This window comes from Cicer arietinum, chromosome 4 (assembly GCF_000331145.2).
Source record: "Cicer arietinum cultivar CDC Frontier isolate Library 1 chromosome 4, Cicar.CDCFrontier_v2.0, whole genome shotgun sequence".
NCBI lineage: Eukaryota > Viridiplantae > Streptophyta > Magnoliopsida > Fabales > Fabaceae > Cicer > Cicer arietinum.
In genome coordinates this window covers 64862512-64884173 of record NC_021163.2, presented here as the reverse complement: position 1 = coordinate 64884173, position 21662 = coordinate 64862512, and the positions used below count along the sequence as shown (strand labels likewise).

At 33.2% G+C, this 21662-nt stretch overlaps 2 protein-coding genes across 2 annotated transcripts; one reads left to right on the top strand and one right to left on the bottom strand.

The window, feature by feature from the left end:
* The first annotated feature begins 705 nt into the window (after positions 1-705).
* On the top strand, positions 706-6264 carry ARF11 (auxin response factor 5). The gene is made up of 15 exons (XM_012715381.3): positions 706-908; positions 1269-1409; positions 1516-1628; positions 1732-1830; positions 1984-2040; positions 2115-2267; positions 2353-2437; positions 2613-2703; positions 2882-3046; positions 3163-3285; positions 3386-3461; positions 3739-3874; positions 3953-5190; positions 5349-5539; positions 5912-6264. The coding sequence occupies exons 2-15, from the start codon at positions 1301-1303 to the stop codon at positions 6027-6029; spliced, it is 2754 nt and encodes a 917-aa protein (XP_012570835.1). The 5' UTR covers positions 706-908; positions 1269-1300; the 3' UTR covers positions 6030-6264.
* Positions 6265-17095: 10831 nt separating this feature from the next.
* Positions 17096-18840, bottom strand: LOC101508990 (probable methyltransferase At1g29790). The gene has a single exon (XM_004499177.4). The coding sequence runs from the start codon at positions 18665-18667 to the stop codon at positions 17396-17398; it is 1272 nt and encodes a 423-aa protein (XP_004499234.1). The 5' UTR covers positions 18668-18840; the 3' UTR covers positions 17096-17395.
* Positions 18841-21662: the final 2822 nt, after the last annotated feature.

Here is a 21662-nt window from a genome sequence, read left to right as displayed (position 1 = left end):
TGTTTAAATTACACTACTCTATTTTAACTCGATTTCAAATGATCTCTTTATTTACTTTTGTTCTCTTCTTTATATTAAAAGAGATAAAATTAAATTTTATACACAAAATTAAAATTGAATAAACAACTATTTGTATATATCTATTGAGAAATATTTATGTAAACACAAACATCTAAACATACAAATAAATATAATAAGTTAAAATAAAAAATAATTAAATGATATAACTAAAATATTTATATTAATTTTCTTATTTGCGAATACGTAAAAATATTTTTAATTTGAATTTGTGTTTACGTAAGATTTGTTCCTCTGTATCTTATCTAACGTGAGAGAGAAAATGAGATAAGAAAAACAGAAAAATAAATCCATTTTAAACAAATAGTTTTTGTTTGGAGAAAAAAGTAGTGTTGTTTTAGAAAATAAAATAACATTTGTTGCAGATGCAAGTACTTGATAGCGTGTATATAGTGTACTGTTTCTGAGTACTTTATAGACACTACTTTAGTATAGCTCTGCTTTCCTCATTTTTTAATTTAATACTATTTCTATTATTATTATTATTATATTAATGCTACTATTGTAGTACTACTATTTTGCCATTTTCTTTAATTATTTTTCTTAATAATAATAATAACTTTATATTTATATTTACCATAAAGCTGCAAAGGGTATGACTTGTTGGTAGTAGCATGCACACTGCTTCTTCTTGTTTGAAGGAAACACAATTTTTTTTTTTTTTGCATTGGTGATTGTGCCTTGAGAATTGAAAAAGAAAGAAACAGTTTCATAGTTTGTGATGTGATTATGAGTTGAGTGGTTTCACTCAAAGGTTGTTTTCTTTTCAACAAGAAAAAAATAAAAAATAAAAAATAATATACATTTCTTCTTCCACTCATTATTCTTAGGTACGCGTGCTTTGATGCAAACTTATGATGAATGATGGATTTTTTTCTTTCTTTGCTTTGTGTCAATCAAAGATCTGAACTTTGACCTTTTTTTAGCAGTTTTTGTTTCCTTTCTTCACTTTGGATTCTTTTGTTTTTTGAGACAACAAAATGAATTGAGATTCTCATGTTAAACTAGAGAGAATATTTTCCATATGGACCCTTCTTTTGTTGTTTCTTTTCTTCTTCTTTCCCTCTTATGTCAATAGTTACAACAAAATGGGGTGGTGTTGATTGCTGAAGAATATTAGTATCAACTTTGCCATTTTGTGTTTGGTTGTGATGGTCATGATGCATTTTTTTGTTGTTGTTAATTTCAAGACTTAGAAGAAACACAAGTTCTTAGGAATAGAATGGTTTCCTTAGAAGAAAAGGTTAAAAGTGTTGGTGTTGGAGTTGGAGTTGGAGGAGGAGGACTTGTTGCTGAAATGAAATTGCTTAAAGAAATGCAGGAACATTGTGGTATTTTTTATAAATTATAATTATGTGTTTTAATTTTTGTTGTTGTGAAATAAAGATGATTTTTTTATTAATAAATTTTGATTTTGTGGTGCTAATTTTTGTTCAGGGGTTAGAAAGACTTTAAATTCAGAATTATGGCATGCTTGTGCAGGACCTCTTGTGTCTTTGCCTCAAGTGGGGGGTCTTGTGTATTACTTCCCTCAAGGACATAGTGAACAGGTTAGGTGACTCAATCTTTTTAATGTTTTAGTCTATGTTTGGTTTCATTGTAAGATTGACAAAATCACGTTTGTGTTGTGTTTTTTCCATGTTATTTGAACAGGTGGCAGCTTCTACTAGAAGAACAGCAACCTCACAGATTCCAAACTACCCAAATCTTCCATCTCAGTTGTTGTGTCAAGTTCAAAATGTTACACTGCATGTGAGTCTTCTTTGTTCTGCTTGTTTACCACTTTTTCTTTCTTGCATTTTTCCTCAAGCACTCATTTCAACTTATAACCCTCTAAACAAAGTTCTATAATTTTATTTGTATCTTATGATCTTAATAATTCTTTAATGATTATGATGATGATAGGCTGACAAGGAGACAGATGAAATCTATGCACAAATGACTCTCCAACCATTGAATTCGGTAAGCTAGAATATCTTTATACATTGAAATGTTAGTGAAGATTATTTGTGATGTATTTTCCATTTTTGTGTTAGGAAAAAGAAGTGTTTCCTATATCTGAGTTTGGACTAAAGCAAAGTAAGCATCCCACTGAGTTTTTCTGCAAAACGTTGACTGCAAGTGACACAAGCACACACGGCGGCTTTTCTGTTCCACGAAGGGCGGCAGAAAAGCTATTTCCTCCGTTGGTAAGGCTATAGCACCATTTAGTTACAAACCCTATTAATGTACTAGAAATTAGAATCCTATTTGATTAGTGTGTTTTGATTTCAGGATTACACAATTCAACCTCCAACTCAAGAACTTGTTGTTCGAGATTTGCATGATAACACCTGGACATTTCGACATATATACCGAGGTGAAGATTCTTTATGAATTCAACATCTCTGTAGGAATTAATGTTGTGTTTGTGAATTACATTTCATACTAGTTAACCGCAACTTCATTTTTGGTGTCAAGTTATTATTGTTTGGTTTTCCATGTCTTATTATCTTAACCTTAAGTTGGATTTTTTTCTACATTTTTATTTATAGGTCAGCCAAAGAGACACCTTCTCACAACAGGATGGAGTTTGTTTGTGGGATCGAAAAGGCTTAAAGCAGGCGATTCTGTTCTTTTTATCAGGTAAGTTTTGTTTGCTTCATTTTTGTGAAGTAGCTTTAACTTGACAAGATAATGATTGTTGTTAATGTGTGTATATAGGTAGAATAACTTCCGATCGGTAACTTATTATTTTAAAATTTGACAAGTATCTTTACGCAATTTACTTCAAACTAAAGTGTGATGTGTCAATTGTTATAAGGGATGAGAAATCGCAATTGCGAGTTGGTGTAAGGCGTGCTAACCGTCAACAGACAACGCTGCCTTCGTCGGTACTTTCAGCTGACAGTATGCACATTGGTGTGCTAGCCGCTGCAGCTCATGCTGCTGCTAATCGAAGTCCATTCACGATTTTCTACAATCCAAGGTATATTTAATATGTTCATACCCTCACCTAACATATATATTAATTGAAGATATAATTTTTTTTGCAAATATTGTTGTAATTGTTATATTAATTTTTTTCAAGTGTATTATTTGTAGGGCATGTCCTTCAGATTTTGTTATTCCACTAGCCAAGTATAGAAAATCTGTTTATGGGACTCAACTCTCAGTTGGCATGAGATTTGGTATGATGTTTGAGACCGAGGAATCGGGTAAGCGCAGGTAATTTCACGAATGCTTGTATCATGCTATTCTGCAGAACTATTTTGCTGTGATATGTGCAAAGTGATGAAAAGTTGATACATATTTCATCTTTTTGCAGATTCATGGGTACAATTGTCGGTATCAGTGATGTGGATCCTTTGAGGTGGCCGGGTTCTAAGTGGCGAAATATTCAGGTCAATTAAAAGTTCTATTTCATTAGTCTATTATTAGGATCTATCATTCCTGATTAATTGTATGGTCCAATCTAATATTTAATTAAAACATGCTTCCTCTAGAATGAAATATAAGCAAAAATAGTAACTGAAAAGTTGATGTATCAACTTTTCATTTACCATTTTTGCTTATATTTCATTAAGGAGAGAGTACTTTATAGTGTACCTTAATCTTTAGTGAAACAGTTAGCTTAAGTTCTAGATCATCGCTCGAATAATTAAATTTATCGGTAAACAGGTGGAGTGGGATGAGCCAGGATGTGGCGACAAGCAAAATAGAGTTAGCGTATGGGAGATCGAGACTCCAGAAAGCCTTTTTATCTTTCCTTCTTTGACTTCGAGCCTAAAAAGGCCATTACAAACCGGATTTTTGGGTAAGTTTGTTAATTCGCGCCTTCCTACCCGATCAAAATGTCTTCTACTTGACGACTAGTTACGTTGGTTTGATGCAGAAAATGAGTGGGGAAATTTGTTGAGGAGACCTTTTATTAAAGTACCTGAAAGTCAAACAATGGATCTTTCAAACTCGATGCCGAATCTCTACCAAGAACAAATGATGAAGATGCTTTATAAACCTCAAGTTATCAACAACAATGGAGCCTTTTTACCTACCATGCAACAAGAATATGCTCCTATAAGACTTCCCTTGCAAGAAATGAAGTCCACACAGCTAATAGAGAATCCGAAATTTCATCTCGCGAATACAGAGAGCATACCGATAAAAAGTCAACATTCTCAATCTATCCCTGACCAAACTAATACCTTTAACATGCATTCATTGTTGAAAAGTGATCAACCTGAAAAATTGCATCATCCGGCCAAAATGGATAATCATTTGCCTTCTGGAACCGTTACTGATAAGCCTAAATTAGAATCTGAGGTCTTACCTGATAATATGTTTGACCTACCTTCTTTGGAAGGCTGCAACGTTGATAAAGTGGCTGCACCGAATCTTGTTAACTCTCAAAGCCTAACAAACCAATTTCCATATCATAATCAAAACCAAAATCCACTACTCAATCAATCTAGTAGTGCATGGCCTATGCAGCAACCTCAGTTAGAATCATCAATATCACATCCTCAAATGGTCGACATGGTCCAACCCGATTCTTCTATTGTAAACAGCATGCTCCCTCAGCTAGACATCGATGAATGGATGATGTATCCTCAAGTAGCGAATCCCTCTATGCCTTCAATGAACCAAGATGTGTGGGATCATTATGTCAAGAATTTCAAGTATTTATCTCAGCCAGATCAGTTAACAACATCTAGCATCATTCAGCAAGAAGTGTATGGATTCAATGATATATCTAGTTCAAACAACTTGAGGGATCTTTCATCCGAAAGCAATAACCAAAGTGAAATATGTGTCAATGTGGATGGGAGTAATAGTGTGAGTACCGCCATAGTTGATCCTTCTACTTCAAGCACTATTTTCGACGACTTTTGCACAATGAAGAATAAAGAGTTTCAACATCCTCAAGATTGCATGGTTGGCAACTTAAGTTCTAGTCAGGACGGTCAGTCTCAGATAACCTCCGCGAGTCTAGCTGAGTCGCACGCCTTTTCGCTCCGAGACAACTCGGGTGGTACATCTTCAAGTCATATTGATTTTGATGAAAGTAGCTTTCTTCAGAATAATAATAACTCATGGAAGCAAGTAGCTGCACCGATCCGAACCTACACAAAAGTATGTTGTGGAAAAACATGTTGCTCAAAATTTGTATTTATGATATAAACTTATTAGATCATATAGGTTTGTTTACTTTGACATGAAAATATTGTTTTGTTCGGTACGTTTCAATCATGTATATCATCATGGTATTGTTTTATTCTTTTGTATTACAGGTGCAAAAAGCAGGTTCTGTTGGAAGATCAATTGATGTAACTACTTTCAAGAACTATGAAGAGTTGATCTGCGCAATCGAATGCATGTTTGGATTGGACGGTCTGCTGAATGATACGAAAGGTTCAGGATGGAAATTAGTATATGTAGATTATGAGAGTGATGTTCTACTTGTTGGTGATGATCCTTGGGAGTAAGTTACTTACCCTTCTCTCTTGTTAAGTGTGTGATCTTTCACACTTAAGTGTATGTTTGATTCCAATTTCGGACGAGATAAAATCGATTCTAGAAGTATTAAATTGAACTTGGAGTATGTGGTTGTTCTCGTGTACAATTGATTTTGCATGCGGAATTGATTTTAACTTGAAGTTTTTGCATTTAGAATTGATATTTAGCTTCACTTTTATATGAATGTATTTGAAACAAATCACTTTACGTTTGACTCACTTTAAGTCAGAAGAACCAAACACATGCCAAGTTTCATAGCCTTATTATGCTTTAATCTTTTTTGAACAAAAGGAAAATGACTCTTTTAACCTTCTTTGAAAATGATTATCTTGTGCAGGGAATTTGTAGGGTGTGTGAGGTGTATCAGAATATTATCACCTTCAGAAGTTCAACAGATGAGTGAAGAAGGAATGAAGCTTCTAAACAGTGGAGCATTGCAAGGAATCAATGTTTGAAGAATACCATAATGTTTTGATATTAGTATTTTCTTGTAACCTTCTTGGTCATAACTGTTTTTAATTTCCATGCAATATTCCTAAAGACATTTGTTGACAAATGATCTTGTAATGTATGAACTAAAAGGACACTCATTTGGTAGGTATGGACCAAAGTAACACTCATCATAGGTTACATACCTTAACTTATAATGTAATCTTGCAAACAAGTAGAAATATTATGCTTTATGTTTTAGTACTTGTGTCGAGAGAAATTTGACGAAATATTTTTTAGTTATGATTCATTAGTTGTTATGTACCATCGATATTTAATGGTTAATCATAATTTCACGCTAAGTATTAGGGACGGATCTTAAAATTCAAAAGACGGGGTCAATTAAAAGATTATAACAAATTTTATATATAATTAAGTTAAAATAGTCATTTTTTGAAAGAAAAAAAAAATTAACTAAAATTGTAATAGCATTATCGGTGAACACCGAAGATGTTAGTTGACTATTTTTAATTGATTTTAAATTCTTTTGGAACTAATGTAATATTTCTAACAAAATAGTTAAATATATATACTAGATAATTGTTAAACAATATATATTCTCACTTTAGTATTGAGTATGGAAGAAAGTTGAATCAACAAAAATTAAAATATATAATTCAAAATTTAGATTAAATATATTTATTTTTTATTCTGTTTTTTTTTTAATATTTAAGATAGGAGGAAGTATGTAATAGTAATAAATATAATAATTATTAAATAATAGATGCAATTTTAATGAATAACTTTTAAAGAAAAATATAGATACATGTAATTATTAAATAATAGATGCAATTTTAATGAATAATTTAAAAAAAAAATATAAATGCATAATTATATTATAATTAACTCATAATTATGAGGTCTCATATATAAACCTAGGACAAGACTTAATCTTAACAATATCATCATTTGTCAATTATGTTGGATTTTGATCCTTTGATTCCTAATTTTGACATAATTCACAATTCAACAATATTCATACTTAATATGATAAATCTAATATTTCAATTGAGCAAAATTTCAGGAACACCAATTCAATCCTACACACTTGGATCAAATAGCTTGGAACACAAGAAATCAACAAAAGTTGAATTCTGAATATGTAAATCGATTGGGAAATCGATTTCATAACAAGGGTGTAAGGAAATCTTAAGTGTTTGTGAATGAGCAATCGATTAGGCAATCGATTAGCTTAATTAAAATGAAAAACTGCACAAGTCAGTAGCCTCTGATTTGGAGAGTAATCGATTGGTAAATCGATTGAACATTTCACAAATCAAACCTGATGGTAACACATCGATTGGTAAATCGATTGAATGAGTCACAGTGGCACTCCAGTGCTGAGGAAATCGATTGGCAAATCGATTGACAAAGTATCATTTGAAAAATGACCTCACCTGTGACAAATACAATCGATTGGACAATCTATTGTTAACACTTTAATTTTGATAAAGTTTGGTTGCAATCGATTGGCAAATCGATTGAACTAAACACCAGGTAAAAACTTTTCAGGAACATGACACCAAAGCGATTGACAAGTCGATTGATATCAAATAGCTGAGCCACTGTTTTGAAAACAATCGATTGGCAAATCGATTGATATTAAAACTGAATCACTATTTTGAATCACATCGATTGACAAATCGATTGACATCAAAAACCTGAGCCACTGTTTTGAAAACAATCGATTGGCAAATCGATTGAAATAAACTTGTTGAAAACACAGTGAACTCTGAAGTTTGGCAAATCGATTGAGTAATCGATTGAAAATAGTTTTATTAAAACAGTTTCCCAGAAATCGATTAGGCAATCGATTTATACAAGTCTGGACATGTTCTACTGAAAAGTGTTGTTTTAAAGAATCGATTGGTAAATCGATTAGCTTGTATAGTTTCAAGATTAAAGAAAACCAAGATCGCGATAATCGATTGGCAAATCGATTTAGCTCATTTTATAACTTTACAAAATCGATTGGGAAATCGATTTCGTAGTTGGTTTTTCAGAAACTATATAAGATGTCTTTCAATCTTTATTCTCATAACTTCTAAGAACTTTTACATAACTTTTTCATAACTTTCATAATTTCTCTTATGCTCTCAAAAACGGTTCATGGCAACAAACTAACAACTTCATAATTGTGATTACAGATCTCAATACAGTTTGTTGACAATCTAAGAGAAATGATAATGTGCTCAAGAACAATCCATGAATATCCAGATTTGTGAAGAGCAACATTCATAAAGATTGAAGACCCTTTTGTTTTACAATCTTTATTCTTTCTGTAATAAAACTTTGAACGAAATAGAACGCAAGAAAAGCCAGCTCGAAACTGGTGGCTACTTTCTTGGTTGAGAGGATTCAACAAGAAAGAGTCGCACTTTGATTCTGTGATAGGCTGCTGAGTGTCTTCAAGGATCAGAGGGTATTCAATAGGAAAGATATAATTAGAGATTGATAGGTTTCAGGGAGGAAACTGGAAAATCTTTGTAATTGATTCTTTCTATTGAAGGAGAAGAAAATCTGAAATCCGATTGGATTTTCAGGACTGGACGTAGGTTGTTGTGGAACAACCGAACCAGGATAAATCTCTGTGTCTTCTTCTCTAACTCTCTCTCTTTAATTTTCTATATTGCTAACTTTGCATGCCTCAAAATTTAATTTCCGCTGTGCGCTTGATACAGATTAATTTGGTAACGAAAACTGATATATTTTCTTTATTGCGAGGTCACTGATACCAACAATTGGTATCAGAGCCAACTTCTTGAGAGGTAAAACTTATAAGAAGATGGCCTCAACTGACGTTCTGGGAGAAGGCGCTTCGTTAGCACGACCACCAGCTTTCAACGGTACAGCCTACATGTACTGGAAGCAAAGAATGCTCATATTTCTGGAAGCAAGTGGCATAGATATCCTTGATGCTGTTGAAAACGGTCCGTACATTCCCAAGATTGCAGGAACTGACAACTCAATGATTATCAAGCCTAGAGCCGACTGGTCAGATGATGACAAGAAGAAGGTTGGTTTCAATGCGAAGGCTAAGAACATCATCACGTCCGCCCTATGTGCAGAAGAGTTCTTTAGAGTGTCCAATTGCAAGTCAGCAAAAGAGATGTGGGACATCCTCCAAGAAACTCACGAAGGTACTACTGATGTTAAGAGAGCTCGTGTGAATACGCTCATGCACGAATATGAATTATTTAGCATGAAGAAAGAAGAGTCAATCAGCGATTTGCAAACCAGATTCACACACATAGTCAACAACCTGCATGCACTAGGAAAAGATGTGGATAATGAACAGCAGATTGGAAAGATCATGAGATGTTTAACCAGAGAATGGCAGCCAAAGATAACAGCCATAGCTGAGTCTAGAGATCTTGCAAAGATGACGACAGCAACACTATTTGGAAAGTTAAGGGAACATGAAATGGAATTACAACGACTGGATGAATCCGAAATGGAAAGTAGGAAAAAGAAAGGTTTATCTCTGAAGGTTCAAGCAAATCAGTCAAAAATTGAATCCGATAGCTGCTCAAATGAATCCAGCAGTGACAATGAAGAACCAGAAATCGGACTGCTTGTCAAGAAATTTAAGAAATTTCTGAAGAAGAAAGATAACAAATTCAGAAAACCATCCAGCTCCAAGACTAGCGACAACAAGCAAATTACATGTTATGAATGTGGGAAGACTGGTCACATAAAGTCAGAATGCTACAAATTGCAGAACAAAAATAAAGCTGCAAAATCAAAAGGCAAAGAACCAGTCACCAAAACAAAGAAGGCGTATATTGCTTGGAACGATAATGATGAATCCTCTGCCTCTTCGGATGAAGAAGAAGCCAATATGTGTCTCATGGCAAATTCAGATTCAGAATCGGAAAAAGAGGTTAGTTCACAATTTAATCCAACATATGATGAACTTCAAGAAGCTTTCAATGAATTGCATGATGATTATGTGAACTCCATAAAACAGTTGTTAAGCACAAAGAAAATGCTTGAACAAGTGAATGTTGAGCATAAAGAAATTGAAAATTTATGTGAACAACTGAAAAAGGATTCACAAGAAAAATCTGCAAAGTGCATTGAACTTGAACATACAGTTACATCATTAAAATCTGATTTGTTAAAGTTTGCTAATAGTAAAGATAAACTGAATGTCATACTTAGCAATCAAAGACATGTTCATGAAAAATCTGGTTTAGGATATACACCAAACATGCATGTTAAAAGGAATAAAAATAGATATGGTATTGGTTATATGCAAACCAGAAGTGTCAAACATGGTCAGAAATCTGCCATTGCTAAGAATATGTATGATATCTTTACTAAGCCAAATCACCATTCATCCTTTAATGGCAAGTGTCATTTCTGTTGCAGAAATGGACATTTTGTGTCAAATTGCAAGTTTAAAAAATTAGCCAATAAGGGATGGAAGCAAATTTGGAAAGCAAAGAAATCTGTGTTTGACACTAACCAAACAGGACCCAATTTAGATTGGGGACCTAAAACAAAATTCTGATTTTGTTTTGCAGGTGTGCTTGACATCCACTAAGCACTCATGGTATTTGGATAGCGGATGTTCGAAGCACATGACAGGGGACAAATCCAAATTTCTGTCCTTGACATTAAAGGAAGGAGGTTTTGTCAAATATGGAGACAACAATAGAGGAAAAATTATTGGAATTGGTGATATAGGCAATGAGTCAACAACAGTGATTAAGAATGTATTATATGTTGAAGGACTCAAGCATAACTTGCTAAGCATAAGTCAGCTATGTGACAAAGGTTTTCAAGTAAGTTTTTCATCACAATCTTGCATTATTGAGCATAAAGATGACAAAAACATAAAGCTGATTGGTGACAGAATTAACAACATCTATATGTTGGATTTCAATTCTGTACCAAGTGCTGTATGTTGCTTGTTATCAAATCAAGATGAAACATGGTTGTGGCATAAACGCATTGCTCATATTCATATTAATCACTTGAATAAGCTTGTTAGCAAACAGCTAGTAATAGGACTCCCCAATAGGAAGTTTTCTAAGGATAGGTTGTGTGATTCATGTGAGAAGAGTAAACTGGTTAAGACTCCGTTTCCCTCTATAGATTTGGTTAGAACAAATAGAGTTTTACAACTAGTTCACATGGACCTTTTCGGACCTGCCCAAGTTAAGAGTTTAGGTGGGAACCTATATGGATATGTGCTGGTTGATGATTATTCTAGATTCACATGGACTTACTTTTTAGCTCATAAAAGTGATACATTCTCTGTTTTCAAAAAGTTTGCTGCTTTAGTACAAAATGAGAATGATTTGAAAATTGTTTCAATAAAAAGTGATCATGGAGGTGAATTCCAAAATGATCTTTTTCAAAATTATTGTGAATCAAATGGAATCAACCACATGTATTCAGCCCCTAGGACACCACAGCAGAATGGGGTAGTGGAGAGGAAAAATAGATCCCTAGAAGAGTTAGCTAGGACCATGCTTAAGGACTCCAACCTACCTAAGTACTTTTGGGCAGATGCAATTAGTACAGCCACTCATATTGTGAATAGAGTACTGATTAGACCCCTTCTTAAGAAAACACCCTATGAGCTTTACAAGGGTAGAAAACCAAACCTGTCTTACTTTAGGATTTTTGGTTGTAAGTGCTTTGTTTTGAACAATGGCAAGGAACACCTAGGAAAGTTTGACCCTAAGGCAGATGAAGGAATCTTTCTAGGATACTCCCAAACTAGTAAAGCCTATAGAATCTACAACAAAAGAACAAAAACCATAGAAGAGTCAGTTCATGTAAAGTTTGATGAATCTTTTACAGAAAACTTGAACAAAACTCCTTCTAAGGTTAATGATATTTTGGATGATGTTGTAGAATCTGAACCCCTAGAACAACCTATAGCTGATCCTCCAACTAGTGCAGACCCTATAGAACCTATAGAAACCAGTGAGTTACCTAAGGAATGGAGATTCAATAGAAACCACCCCTTAGACAACATCATAGGTGACATCTCTAGAGGTGTGTCAACTAGAGGAAACCTTAGAGAGTTCTGTAACCTCACAGCCTTTGTGTCTCAGATTGAACCTAAGAACATTAAGGAAGCCCTTTTAGATAGTGAGTGGATACTTGCTATGCAAGAGGAGTTAAACCAGTTTGAGAGGAACAAAGTGTGGAACTTGGTACCTAGGCCAGAGGGTAAGCATGTTATAGGAACTAGGTGGGTGTTCAGAAATAAGTTAGATGAGAATGGTGTGATAACTAGGAATAAGGCCAGATTAGTTGCAAAGGGTTATAGTCAAGAGGAGGGAATAGACTTTGATGAGACCTATGCCCCTGTAGCTAGACTAGAAGCCATAAGGATTTTGTTGGCCTATGCATGTATCATGGACTTCAATCTATATCAAATGGATGTGAAGAGTGCATTTCTTAATGGAGACCTACAAGAGGAAGTTTTTGTGAGCCAAACACCAGGTTTTGAAAATCCAGATTTTCCTAACCATGTGTATAAACTCTCAAAGGCCCTCTATGGGTTGAAACAAGCTCCAAGAGCTTGGTATGAGAAACTCAGCACTTTCCTCATTCAACAAAATTTTTCTAGAGGAAATGTTGATAAGACACTCTTTACAAAAACTATTGAAAATGACATCTTGCTGGTCCAAATTTATGTTGATGACATTATATTTGGATCAACAAATGACAAGCTTTGCAAAGAATTTGAAAACTTGATGAAAGGTAAATTTGAAATGTCAATGATGGGTGAACTATCATATTTCTTGGGATTTCAAATTAACCAAACCAAGCAAGGCATTTTCATTAGTCAATCCAAATATTGTTCTGATTTGATAAAGAAATTTAACTTTGATAAGCTTAAGTCCATTGATACACCCATGAGTCAAGGAAATTTCTTAGACCGAGATGAGTTAGGTAAGCCTGTAGATGTAACCAGATTTCGTGGTATGATTGGATCTCTGCTCTACCTTACAGCAAGCCGACCCGATATTATGTTCAGCGTTTGCATGTGTGCACGGTATCAATCGAATCCGAAGGAATCTCACCTCACTGCAGTAAAGAGAATTTTCAGATACTTAGTAGGTACTAAGAACCTTGGTTTGTGGTATCCAAAAGGTTCAACATGTACTTTGGTTGGGTATTCAGACTCAGATTTTGCTGGTTGTAAACTTGACAGAAAAAGCACTTCAGGTACATGTCATCTACTTGGTAATTCTCTAGTGTCCTGGTTTAGTAAGAAGCAAACAAGTATTGCTTTGTCTACTGCAGAAGCCGAATACATAGCAGCTGGGAGCTGTTGTGCTCAAATCTTGTGGATGAAACAGCACCTAATGGACTTCGGTGTTGATTTGGGAACAGTGCCGATCATGTGTGACAACACCAGTGCTATCAGCATAACAAAGAACCCAGTAATGCATTCAAGGACAAAACATATTGAGGTAAGGCATCACTTCATAAGAGATCATTTTCAGAATGGAGTCATCAAACTTGAATATGTGAATACTACAGAACAACTAGCAGATATCTTCACGAAAGCATTACCAAAAGAAAGCTTTTTGAACATAAGGATGAAACTAGGGATCATTGATCCTAGTGAGATATAAGTTTTTTTGTGATTTTGGTATTTATCAGTGAAGTTTTCCAGATTAATCGAGTTGGAAATCGATTACTTGATGAAAACTGTTTATAAAATCGATTTGGAAATCGATTTGGTTAGCCCAGAGTTCAGATTTTTGGAAAATATTGTGTAAAAATCCCGAGCATCGATTTGGAAATCGATTGATTCAGTGTTCAGTTTTTTAACATGTGGAACAATCGATTTGGACATCGATTTAGTAAAACGGAAAATCGATTTGGGAATCGATTAGGAATATGACCGTTGCGAATTTTTAACTAGCCGTTGGACTTCATAATTACGAAATCGATTAAGGATTCGGTGTAACGGTAACCCAATCGATTTGGCAATCGATTGACAAGGGTTAAAGTATAAAAAGGTAAAGGACAAAATCGATTTCTGCATCTCAGTTTTCCAGATTTTCCAGAAAGTTTCAATTTTTTCACTCTGTCTGCTTCATTGCTCTGCATATTCTTCAGCGTATTCATTCTATCTACCTACATTCAATCAATTATTTTGTGATTATGGCTCGTGTAAAGCAAACTCAGGCACACACACCCTCACCTTCTTCATCCTCCACTAGTGAAACTCCCTCACCACCTCAAACACTAACCAAAAGAGTTCCAATTCCCACACATTCTTTCTGTAATAAATCTTTGAACCAAAATGAACGTTGAAAATCCAGCTAGAAACTGGTGGCTACTTTCTTGGGTGAGAGGTCTCAACAAGAAAGAGTCGTACTTTGATTTTGTGTTAGGCTGACGATTGTCTACAAGGATCAAAGGGTTGATAGAAAGCCAGCTAGAAACTGGTGGCTACTTTCTTGGGTGAAGAGTGTTCAACAAGAAAGAGTCGCACTGTGATTCTGTGATAGGTTGACGAGTATCTACAAGGATCAGAGGGTATTCAATAGGAAAGAGATCATTAAGATAGATAGGTTTCAGGGAGGAAACTGGACAATCTGTAATTGATTCTTTCTATTGAAGGAGAAGAAAATCTGAAATCCGATTGGATTTTCAGGACTGGACGTAGGTTGTTGTTGACAACCGAACCAGGATAAATCTCTGTGTTTTCTTCTCTAACTCTCTCTCTTTAATTTTCTATATTGCTAACTTTGCATGCCTCAAAATTTAAATTCCGCTGTGCACTTGATACTGATAAATTTGGTAAAGAAAACTGATATATTTTCTGTTATTTCGAGGTCACTGATACCAACAAATTATACTACGATTTAATGATTATATATTAATAGATTTTTCTCTATCAAACATTCATCAATGTTGATTACTTATTAAATAAACCTTTTATTTAGATAAATATAACATACAAATACATTGATACCATTTAGAAGTTGAATATTTTCAATTAAAATCTTATAATTATGTGTGAGAATTTTAGGTGGTATTTATGGCTGCTTCTACAAACAAACAAAATGCACATACTTGAAATGAGAATAACAACTACACCATCTATTGAAGGCCGTTGGTGTTATTGTAGACATGAATGAGTTGGCTTATTTCCCTCCTTTTGATTCCAAGCCGAATAATCTATGATGACTTCTTCTCTTATATTTTAATATTTTCAAAAGTCTTTAATACATATTTAAATTGATTAATTCAAATATGTAAAATATATATTTGAATTAATCAATCTTGACTAAATTTAAAAGATTTTGAGAACATTATAAATAAGAGAAAAAACCAATTTAACATAGTGAAGTAAATCCATGTGGGCCGGCAATAGTTAAAGCCACAAGAGTTCCCATAATAAATGGGCCAAAGAGAATGCTTAATCACTTCTCATTTTGACTCATTTGTGTTTTTTGGCAGAAAAAACATCTATTTACTTTTAAATAGTTTGAAGATTTAATTAAATGTGTTTAGTCATTTTTTTTATATCTTTAGGAATATATTACGTTTTACTTTTGGTCCTACTATTTTATTTTATTTTAAATTATAGAAAATTTGTTCATTTGAAATTAAGCATGTTAAATCGTTCAACTTTTTATAGCCAAAATGTTGATGGGTACTATATTAATATAGTGGTAGTACTTCTATCCTTAATTATAATCACTCTTTAGAAAAAATTATTTTTATATGTAAACATCATTTGAAAAGAAATTATAAATAATTAGCATTGGGAATCAGTGAGAGCACTAATGGTGTTCACGTTTACAGACGTAGCCATTAGACAAGCACAATGAGAACAATAATTTATTATTATGATTATTATTGTTATTTTTTTTTAAATAACCAATATTAATAATTAATAATTAATAATTAATTTCAATTAAAGAAAAATTTCAACTCATAACCTCTTTGTCATTTACCAAACCACATTATGACTCATTGAGAAAATAGTCCTAAATATTTATTTGATTTAAGTGGTTAAAAATCTTCAATTTCAAGATCTAACATGGATTACAGTTATACATATTTAGTCAAAGATTTAAGAAAATCAATGCACATCATTATTAGTCTATAGATTATGAGAAAAACCACAACTAAGCCTCCACCTGCAATCAATTTTCTTAGCAATTAAGCATCCAAATTCTCTGTTGTCTAAATCATTAGTTGTGTTCTTGAGAGGATTTCATTGAAATTTTTCTTTTGACAAATAAAGAAGATCTCAACTCCGTAAAGAAGTTGATGATCTTGGACCCTCTGCAGCTAAATTTCGACCATTAGATTAAACAAATCCAACAACCAAGTGAGTAGTATCCTAAGTGATTAGATTAATCCAACGGTCGAGATTAAGAATGGACCGATTGCAGGGTTGCAGAGAATCCGGCATGCAAGCAAATAGCGTTGAATCCGCAATACATCCTTGTGAATGAAAAGTAGTCTCCATATTTAGTGATAACTTAAAAAGTTTTGTCAAGTCAATGTAATTGTGTAAGTCATGAAATAGTTGAATTCACGTCTTAGTGAGATCATAAGTTCTCTCAAACAGTTAAATAAATGCTTATGTCAGTAGATAAGATCAAATAAGTCAATCCAAACAAGTCAAACAAAGAGTAGCACTGAGAAGTTGCATAAAATATCCAACACTTCGTTAGCAATCATACATTCTTGTGAGTTGACTAATCAGAATATTGGTTTAGAACAAAGAGTAGGTTCAACAAGAAAATAGATTTGCAAGTGAATGATCACATTCTTGTTTGGTAGGTAACTAGGTATTATCACTTCATAGTATGCCGTGGTCGCGCCTAAAATGGCAGTAGTATCAGTCAAGAAACTAACAAACAATGACATGTAGAGTTTAAGGAGCAGGGAAGCTCGAGTGGTTTGAACTAAGGGTTCAAGGAATTGAAGGAGTTAAACGACTTGGATTCAAATCCGTATAAGGAGAAAATACTGACATAACTAATATACAAACATCTGTCTATAAAAAGATAATGACAACTTCACAAGCAGAAACATAAAAAATGTAATTCATTATTATTGTTTTCCATTTTCTAACAATTTATCAACTACTAAACACATCTAGTACAGAAATACAGAAGAACAAGATAAAGAACATAACTTAAAATACAGGAATCATATATGTCACCTCAAAATGTTGGTCTACAATTGGCAAGGCAACAATTCTTATAGGATTTGATGATATCGAAAATTATTCATTCGCACAAATTAGGCGCGAAAGAGATATAGCAGAATCAAGATTATTCACTCACTTGTTGCTATTTGTTGTATAAGCGCCTAAAAACCTTTAACCTCTAACAGGTTTCTGAAGAACAGCCGACAACACGACTTCTGATTTTCCCGACCCAACACTATCAACCTTCTCCCCGACAACCCATTTCAACTTCTTATATCCAAACCTTTCAATCAACCTTGTTAAAGTTTGTTTCTTCTCTTCACTAGCACAAAAGAAGTTATCAAGCCAAAACAAACCGCCTGCCCGCAAAACTCGGTCGATGTCAAACATTAAAAACTCCAACTTTTCAGGCTTTCCTCCAACATCCAATGCACTTGAAGCATGAATCAAATCAAACACATTGTCATAAAATGGAAACCTATGATCTAAGCTTAAGTAAATTGGAAAAAGCCCTCTTGCTGCAATGAATTCACTAAATGGTGCATCAACATTGAGACTATTGGTAATCACAGTAACATTTTTCTCAGCCATTCTAGCAGCAAAAGATCCAGAACCACCACCAATATCAAACCCTATTCTAATTCCACCACTTCCACCTAATGCTAAAACATCATCAACCAAAAAATCATTTTTACTTTTTGCTTTAACAAATCTCAAATTCTCATAACCACTAACCAAATCAAAACAACCAATGCAATCTCTACTCAATTTCTTACCTTTCAAACATTCAAAACTCTTACAATTTAAACCACTCCAATTAACACTCTTATTATTATTACCAACACTTTTCCAAAGAGAAATAGGAAAAGGAAAAAGACCAACCTTTGGAACAGTTTTAGCAAAACACCTTCTTCTAGGTAAAGGCTCACACCCTTTCAAGATCAATTTCTGAGCCAAACTCCAATCATCAGGACAATTTCCAGAAACCTTGTAACTCATAAACTGAGACAACAAGTCAGAAGCTTTATCACATGAATGACCAACAGATGCAACCATTTCAGTGATCCCAGTTCTTGAATCTTTCCATAGTGGTAGTTGGTGGCGTAAAAGAAAGATTTTTAACTCATTTGCAATGTTGGGTCTTGAAAGATCGATACTTTCGTAACCAAGAATCTCTTTCTCCATCTGGGCTAGTTTCTTTTGAGACAAATCGATCTCTCTTAGAATGAGTGAGACTTGTTCTGAGACAAGAGAGATGTTTTTGTGAACATGGTGAAGAAGATTGTTGTTGTTGTTTTTCGGAGAAGAAGTGAATGCATAAAGAGCAAAGAGATTGGTTGTGATGACACAGAAAATCATGAGAATGTTAACAGCTGAAGAACACAGTGATGCTCTTTTGAATCTAGCTGTTCCATCACCAATTTTCAGAGAAACTGAACCCATTTTGCTTCTTCCTCTTCTCAAAGTTCAGAGAAAATCACTGAATGAGTGAGATTTGAAGAGTAGCATGTGGAAGTCAAGTAGATTTGGAGCATATAAGAAAAGGTTGGTTTCAAAGAAACCCAAATCTAGATGGAACCTTGTCGGTTTCGATTGTAACTAGTGTTGTGTGTAAATGTCTTGTTTACTGAAAAAATTAATAAGTTTTAGGTACTATTTTAAGATTAAATGATAAATAAATTTATATATTATTATAATATAATATTTAATTTAATAATATTAATATTTGTTAATTATTTAGATTTTACTGATAAATCTATGGTCCTATGGTAACGTAGTAAGAGATATATCTTAACATAGAATTTTTTATGTAAATAAAAATAAAAATAACAGTTGTCATGTGTGTCTATAGTTAATGTTAGGTAGAAAAAATAGTACTAGTCCAACACTTGCAATAAAAGTGAATTATTATAGCCAGGTGAATCTTGTGTACTACTACTATATTTTTTCCATAATAAGGATTATATTTGTAAAGAAAAATATATCTTAAAAATGTCACATTTAATTTTAATGAAACTCTAATTATTTACTTAAATTATATTCTCTTAGTAATATTATATGCATTAGTCAGCTTATTATTTTTGTGTTCATAATAATAATAATAATACTAAAAAACCAACAGTTAATATTGGTAATTGTACAAAATTACACAATTTTTATTTATTATATTTTGTTAATTTTTGAAATGATTAAATACAATCATTGATAAATAAAACCTAAATAAAGGACGAGACTTTACCACTTGTCTTCAATTGATTTAAATAGATTACTTTGGGGAGTGTTTTGCGATAGTGCACCAGTGCGTTACATCAATAACCAATGCAAATAACTATGAGACTTATAGGTCAAACCTTTGTCAAATTAAAACAATAATTGACACCTTTTTAAAAGGAAGCATTTATCTACCATTGTTTTTCCTCTAAGCACTAACCAACATTTTTTTTAAAAAGTTAATAGCGAACACATTATAATTTATTTCTGAAATATAAATCACTTTAATAAATAAATTGTCTCATTTATATTTAATTATTATTATAAAAAAGTAAATATATTATTTTTCATATTATACTCTAACTAAATATTACTATCTTTTTCTAATTCACACCATTAATAAATGATAATTCTATTATTTATAAATCAAATACATTTAATTATATTTCTTAATCCGTGTCATAATGTGAGACTCGAGGGAGTATTTTATGGATCTTTTTAGCATTTGCACACATCATGTTTGTCTTTAGACGCATTGTTACTATAGCCCAATCAAATTTTCAGGTATATATTGGCTTTACACTTGGTCCCTAACAATTTAGTAATTTAAAAATTTTAAGTTTTAATAAAAATAAAAATATATTATCTAATTGAATTAATTTTATAATTTTTAAGATTCTAAATAAACAAATTTAAATAATAATACTAATATAACCAATTATATTTTAAAATAAAACTCAACAACTATACTTAGATTCCAACTATGCACAGTTTACTTTACACTATAATTTTTAACACTCTGCAATGTCACTAATTAGAGTCAGTCGTGTCAAATAAAGTTACACTTTAAAATAGCACTCCCTCAAGTCTTGATTATATGCAAAAGTAGTTTCCTAAATATAAAACCCTCTTCGTAGTTGTCCTCTAAATATAAACAACCAAACACATTGCAAGTCATTCTTCACAAGAACTAAAAGTAATGAAAATGCTATTTTTACATGTTTTCTCAACATGAAACTCAAAGTGCATCCTACTATTCCAAAATAGTAAGCAAAGTATGAAATAGAAGTTCATCACTAGCAATAAGAAGATCACCATCCCACCATTGATTTTACTCTCAAATTTAGCTTCGATGAATTAAAACCCTACAAAAACAAACAGCATTACTAATAACCAGATCCACCAGATCAAACGCCCAGTCGGAGAAGAACAAAATAACAGGTTACAAAACAATCCAGCCCTTGCCAAACACCAAATAAAAATCTTCCGAAGGGCTTCCAAGACAAAAAAAAAAAAAAAACTAGTTAGGAACAACCAAATTGGTGAATGAGTCTTGATATGAATCCATGGGAGTCTTAACACAGGAATTGTCCGAAAACACAGAAGGAAAGGAAAACAAGGGTGAAGGAGGAAGCAAACCGAGAAGGGTGGTGAGGGATGCAATTTATCCATTGTTTTTAACATTTGTAAAAGGACCTCCTGAGCTTTACTGAAAGTGCTCCAACCTTCACTAAATCAGCTGCTTTCTGAAATTAGGTCAGTTGTTATCTTTCCAACTCCTAGACAGATCTTAAACACAGTGCCCAAAACAGTGGAAAATAAATAAATTGCATTACATTTAATCACTGTGAAGATGCATAAGAGAATATGAAAAGCAAAAATACCTTCCAAAGTGTTTCAAATGAATTGCTATCAACAGCATCAAAGATTATTTCAACAGATTGCAAGGATTTGGAGCAAGAATACGACTAAAGGACAGTCAGGGAATATCTCCAACTGCTTGCTCAAGTGCTTGTTTCGGTGGAGATTCAAAGCAAAGATACACCTTAGTTGAGACAAATAACAGAGAGTCACAGACCCCCTGCTTATGCATACAGACACTTGCATGTATAACAAACTCACACAATAATATAAACTGCTTTGTCCACTTGATACACAACTCTGCAAACTCATAAGCAGCAAATTCTATCAAAATCACAAGGCAGAAGCAGAGTTTCCTTTCACCATGGTCAAATAGTAGTTAAAAGCTGACTTCGCATAATACAATGCCTAACAGGCCAACAGATAATTTTGATGAGAATTTAGGTCATCATCATGCAATCGTTGCTCAAGTATAAATAACCATGAGATTTCTAGTTTCCCATTCTATTGTTGTTATTGGCTCTGCATTGATGCCACCATTTAATACATGATACCTACAGTCTGATAATTATTGTGGAAAATAATA

Bases quoted from the DNA above. Each gene is read 5' to 3' on its own strand.
- ARF11 (XM_012715381.3), top strand. From the start codon at position 1,301: ATGGTTTCCTTAGAAGAAAAGGTTAAAAGTGTTGGTGTTGGAGTTGGA. The intron at 2,438-2,612 runs GTGAAGATTCTT...TTTTATTTATAG, and splicing joins ATTTCGACATATATACCGAG to GTCAGCCAAAGAGACACCTT. The intron at 2,704-2,881 runs GTAAGTTTTGTT...AATTGTTATAAG, and splicing joins GATTCTGTTCTTTTTATCAG to GGATGAGAAATCGCAATTGC.
- LOC101508990 (XM_004499177.4), bottom strand. From the start codon at position 18,667: ATGGGTTCAGTTTCTCTGAAAATTGGTGATGGAACAGCTAGATTCAAA.